Source organism: Canis lupus, chromosome 9 (genome assembly GCF_048164855.1).
Source record: "Canis lupus baileyi chromosome 9, mCanLup2.hap1, whole genome shotgun sequence".
NCBI classification, from domain to species: domain Eukaryota; kingdom Metazoa; phylum Chordata; class Mammalia; order Carnivora; family Canidae; genus Canis; species Canis lupus.
The window spans coordinates 46,212,002-46,218,001 of NC_132846.1; the positions used below are offsets into that span (position 1 = coordinate 46,212,002).

The 6,000-nt window shown below is 35.0% G+C and overlaps 1 protein-coding gene across 12 annotated transcripts in view; it reads left to right on the plus strand.

The window, feature by feature from the left end:
• The window catches only part of PCNX1 (pecanex 1), a 163,629-nt gene extending 160,674 nt beyond the window's left edge, over positions 1 to 2,955 (plus strand). For 11 of the 12 annotated variants that reach the window (XM_072839123.1, XM_072839125.1, XM_072839124.1 and 8 more), the window contains one exon: positions 2,700 to 2,955. In XM_072839123.1, coding sequence (XP_072695224.1) covers positions 2,700 to 2,929 — 230 coding nt within the window. In that variant the 3' untranslated portion in view covers positions 2,930 to 2,955. The remainder of the gene's footprint in view (positions 1 to 2,699) is intronic. The other variant, XM_072839131.1, reaches the window with a different exon arrangement.
• The last annotated feature ends 3,045 nt before the right edge of the window (positions 2,956 to 6,000 follow it).

Sequence of the window (6,000 nt, forward strand, 5' to 3'; positions counted from 1 at the left end):
AAATTAAGAAAAATTCAAGTATACCATATTAAGCTCTGCATAGCATATTTTAAAACATGTACTTGGTTCTGAAATCATTTTAATCAGAAGCTTTGGCCTGTAAACATGAATCAGCTGACATGTACATATTTCATATTAAAAGGATATCTTTTCATACTTGGTAGAAAGGTGGTAGTTTATATCTTTTATCTCAATGTGTCATATTAATGATATTAGATGGAACATGTAGGATAATAGTGTACATGTGTTCACCACATTACACTAAGTTACTATATAAAAAAGGAAGTGAACATTTGGATTATGGTCATCAAAATCAGGCAAACGCTAACCTGAGGCATGTTCTTAACCCACTTTTTATCTGTATAATACTTAAAGAAAGTACAAGCTGACCCAACAATGAGAATAGATACACTCGTGATCAAATCACTTAAGCCATTAGTGAGTCATTTTAGCTATTAGTAACAACCCAAACCACCAGGCTGCAGATTATGTGCCATCTATATCAGAGTCCCAGACAGTTTGCTGTCTTCCCGCCCAGGATCACAGTGGCACAACTGGAAATGTGGTATTTAGTCTTTTTTCTAGTGACAGGAAACCTGCTGAGTTAAATGAAACACATTTTCAAAGAAAGAAATTACTCATATATGTGAGCTGTATCAACCTTAAGAGCCAGAGACTCAAGGAGGGGGGAGTGACGTGACATGTAAGTCCCATAAAACCTTTTCATCGTTCTTAAAGTACAGTTTACTGGATTTTTCCTCCTAAAGGATCCAGAAGTTTTGCTGATGGGTAGCCACTGAATCTCACCAGATTAGATGCATTTTCCTGTGGAGAAGGTGAAAACGGCCTTGTGAAGTAAGGGCATGACCAAATGGTGGTTTCTTGGGTATTCAGGCTGCATTCATTATACAAAATACGTGTTTCATTCCCCCTTATTGTGCTAATATGTGCTTATTAAAGGAAATTAAGTATAACTAAACTTCATACTTGGGGAAAATGTAATTTGGTGTAAGAGAATACCTGGATTGCTTTGTAACTTCTTAGGATACACAGAAACAGCAAGTGGCTAGAGATGAATCCATCTTGTCTGGCAGCCTTTTAAGAAAACATTCAATTTCAATGTGCAGTATAAACTGTGCCCAAAGGAAGAGTCCTTCTTTGGTCCAGGGCTCCCTATTGCTGCCCAGAATCTTGTGTGAATATATAATAATTGGCCTACATAAAAATACTCTAGGTCTCCAGTCCAATTCTAAAGCACATACTCTTGACCTTTTTTTTTTTTAAGATTTACTTATTTATTCATGAGAGACAAGGACTGATAAAGGCAGAGACACAGGCAGAAGGAGACACAGGGAGCCCGATGTGGGACCCAATCCCAAATCGCAGGATCGTGGCCTGAGCCAAACAAAGGCAGGTACCCCAACCACTGAGCCACCCAGGCGTCCCAACCATGTGTTTATCAGATAAAAACATCCCAGGACAATGATGAATTTGAGCTGACACCAAGTAGTGCCTCTGTTCATTATACTCTTAATGGTTAATCGGTTTGTTCTCACACACCACCACAACTTCTTGGTTTTCTACCAATACAGTGTAGCATAAATGGAGGGTGTACCTTTCTTCAGACAGAAGCAGGTTTGTCTACCTTATAAATTTGGGAGTGACTCCTTTTGTACAATTGCAATATAAAACTATTCATTTAAATAGTTTCAAAATACTAATTTACTTGGGATGCTTATACTTGCAAGAAAGAAAACTCATTTCAAAGTTGCTGAATATAGGAAATTGGTTCACTGCAAAATTAAGGGTAGACTGGGCTTTCAGGATTGGTTTGTTCATGTTACTCCAACTCTGTATATCTGTGATTTTTTTTCCCTCTACCTCCTATGTATGCTGGCTTCCTTTCAGATTTTGGCTGTCTGTAGGTCTGGAACCCCATTCTATACCCATCAGAAAGAAAAAAACTAACAGTTACCTCTCTTACATGAGAAAATTTCCTAGAAGCCTCAGCATAGTTCTTGCACCTTTTTTTTTTTTTTTTGTAAAGATTTTATTTTATTTTATGATCTTCTAAACCAGTCATGGACAAAAACAGAATTACCATGATTGGCTCAGACAAATCAGAGCTAGCCTCAAAGCTGGAGTCCGTTCCCCAAACAGTGTGGTTGCTACACAGTGCATGCAAAAGCATTGACTACAATGTCCACAACAGATTTGTATATAGTTCTCCAAAATTTAAGTATTGTTTTTAAGAAACAGGGACTCAGACCACCTGAAAATTAGGTGTTTCTTCTAGGATGCATCTGTAGCAGATCTAGAGCAGAAAATCAGCAGATACTTAGGGGGACACAGGTCCAGATGTTTGCTCTCCTTTTCTCAGGGGTTGCCTTACATCTCATGTCAATTTTGCTTTTCTCTGTGTAAATTATTTCCTTCCTTAGATTATTTTGTGTTGGGGAGGGGGGAAGTTCCCTGTGAAACCAACTGGACCTGGAACAATTTTTTGGCAAATGCTTCTAATTATGGATTAAGATTTTTCTGTATTGTTAGTTTGGGCAAGTTGGTTTTTTCTAGGACTGCAGTTCTCAAACTTTTGGGTCTCTTAATACTTGGAAAAAAAATTACCAAGCACTCACCCCATCCCAAAGAGCTTTTTTTTTTATTATTATTATTAAAGATTTTATTTATTTATTCATGAGAAACACAGAGAAAGAGGCAGAGACACAGGCAGAGAGAGAAGCAGGCTCCACGCCGGGAGCCCGACGTGGGACTCGATCCTGGGACTACAGGGTCACACCCCGGGCCAAAGGGCAGGCGCCGAACCGCTGAGCCACCCAGGGATCCCCAAGAGCTTTTGTCTATGTGGTTTATATCAGTATTTGTTGCATTAGAAATTAAAACCTGTTTTAAAAATACTATTTCTAAATGAATAAACTCAAAGAATTAATAAACTCATTACGTGTTAACATTTTTTATTTGAAATTAAGCTTCTAACTTAAATGTGTAACATCTGAACTCTTACCTGCTTCTACATACAGCGTATTGCATTATATTATTTTGGTTGAAGCATATGAGAAAAACCTGGCGCTATATATATATATATATATATATATATATATATATATATATATATATATATATATTTGGAAGAGAAGAGTTATTTTAATAGTCTTTTCAGGAAATTGTTGATATTCTGTTTTATACTTCACTAAAATTAGACAAGTGGTACTTTCTTAAAGGTCAGTTGTGATATAGAATCCCATTTGTCTGGATTATTTTAAAATCTGTTGCCTTACCTAACTTGGAATGGATCTTTTACCTGGGTGTGATTTTGTAACACCATTTATTTATAAGGTAATAGTTATGCAGATCTTCCAAATGTTAACATATTTCATTATGCATTATTTTTAAAATCACCTTTTTTCATATCAATATCAGTCAGATACACCTATATTGGGGAGCTAGAAAGCTCATAGTAGCAGATACAAGTGTTCTAAAATTATTTTTATCAAGAGTTCAAATTTTATCGTTGGTGACAAATATTCTCAGTTTTTAAAGCCACAGACTCGCTTCACTTTTTAGAAAAATCTTTCAAATACTCAAATCTAAACAATGTAGTTTGTCTCTCAGTCTTTCTTTCAAGTAAAAATGGCATTCCACGAAAAATAATTGACTAGCTTAGCCCATAACACAAAAGGACTATTCTTTGAGAAAATCATATTTTGGTATGCTGAAGAAATGCTTTGTGCATACTTCACATTTTGCCACATAGACTTTTAAAAAGATATATTTTGAAGGAACAAAATATAATAAATTGATAATTTTTATTGCTTCGTCAGGGACATCTTCGGTGAAATTGAAATCCCTTCTGTGAATGCATGGTGGTAAAGACTACAAGGGCTAGCAGTATAGCTGGGTGCCATTGCCTTGACTCCTTCTAAGGTATCTGTAGTTTGACTCATCACATCTTCTGCACAATTATTATAAATGTGAGCACAGTGAAAAAAGGCAGATGATATCTTAGTATTAGGAAAATAATTTTGATCTCATAGATTCCCTGAGTCTTGGGCACTCTCAATGGTGAGAGTCACTGTTGCAGGAATACGTCCATCCCATTTTCATTTTCAAATTTATTGGCATAAAGTAATTCATAATATTCTTTCACCTTTGTAATGTCTGTAACATCTGTATGTTTGTCCTCTTTCTCATTCATAATACTGATTATTTTTGCCTTTAGGCTCAATAAGGGATTATTGTGTCAAAGAACCAACTTTGGGATTTGCTCATCCTTTGTATTGTTTTTTGCTTTAACTGTATTTCCACATTTATATTCCATTTTCTTCTGGTTTTCTGGTTTTTTTCTAACTTGTTGAGATTGACACTCAGCTTTTTGGTTTTAAACCTTTGCTCTTACTATATATACTTTAAGGCTGTAGTTTTTTTTAATTGTTTTTAAAAGACAGAGCTCTTGCGTGCAAGTAGGGAAGGGAGGTGCAGAAGGAGAGGGAGAGAGAGTTTCCATACCCATTCCATACCCATTGCCAACACAGGGCTTGATCTCACAGCCCTGATGTCATAACCTGGGCTGAAACCAAAAGTCAGATGCTTAACTGAGACACCCAGGTGCCCCTAAAACTGTACATTTCTCTTTAAGCATGGCTCTAGTTCATCCAACAAGATTTGACATGTCATATTTCCATTACCAATCATTATTAAATTATAATTTCTAATTTCCATTGTGATTTTTTTCTTTTATCCATGGGTTAATTAGGCTCATATTGGTTAATTTTCAAATATTTGGGATTTTCTAGTTATTGCTTAATAACCGTGGTCAAAAAAACTCTAATAATCCTTTGAAATTTGCTTAGCTTTGCTTTGTGGCTCTGTATTTTGTCAATTTTGGTAAATGTTCCAGTGGGCATTCAGGAGAGAAACCTGTATTCTACAGTAATGAGAGCCTTCTATACTAAATATACCAATTAAGCCAATGTTGTTACGTTACTGAGATCCTGTGTATTCCTACTGATTTTTTTTGTTGTTGTTGTTGGGGGGTAGGGGTCCTGTGGTTTTAGATTTATTTCTTTTAGTTCTGTCAGTTTTGGTTTATATATTTTGAGGCTATATTATTAGGTGCCATGAATTTGGAAGATTTATGTTGACCAATTGATGACTTTAATCATTATGAAATGCCCTTTTCATGTCTAGTGATACCTGTTGCCCTAAAATTTACTTTATCTGATGTTAGTATCTCTAAAATTTGTATCCATCCTTTCACTTTCAACGTTTCTAGCTCTTTAGAGTGTGCACTTATAAACACCATATAGTTGAGATTTTTTTATTCAATTTTATAATCTTTGTCTTTTAAAAAAAATTGTTTTTAAGCAATCTCTACACCCAACATAAGGCTTGAACTCACAACCCTGAAATCAAGAGTTACACATTCTATTGACTAAACCATCCGGGCACCTGTACAATCTTTGTTTTTTAAATGGAATGTGTAGTCCATTTACATTTAAGATAATTATTGATTTTTTGGCTTAAATTTATCATCTTACTATTTGTTTCCTTTTTGCCTACTGGTTTTCGTATATCTTTTCTCCTTCTTTGCCACATTGTAGAATAAGTCATTTGCATTATTATACTCCTCCTTTTGCTTTTACCTATATATCTTTTTAAATTATTCTTTTAGTGGTTATTGAAATTAATACTTACCTACTTAGTACCTAACCACCTCGCGGACTGACTCTATTTCTACCTTTGCATCTTTTTGCTCTTTTGTCATATATTTTTAACTCTGTGTGTATTTTAAACTTTGAGGGCATTATTATTTGATATAACTTAATTTAGATTTATCCACATATTTACTCTTTCCATTGTTCCTTATTGCTTCCTATATTTTTGTGATTTCTTTTAGGATAATATTCCTTCTGCCTAAAGAACTCCCTTTACAGTTTTTTGGTCCACTAGTAACAAATTCCTTGTTTTTATTTTTCTTGTATG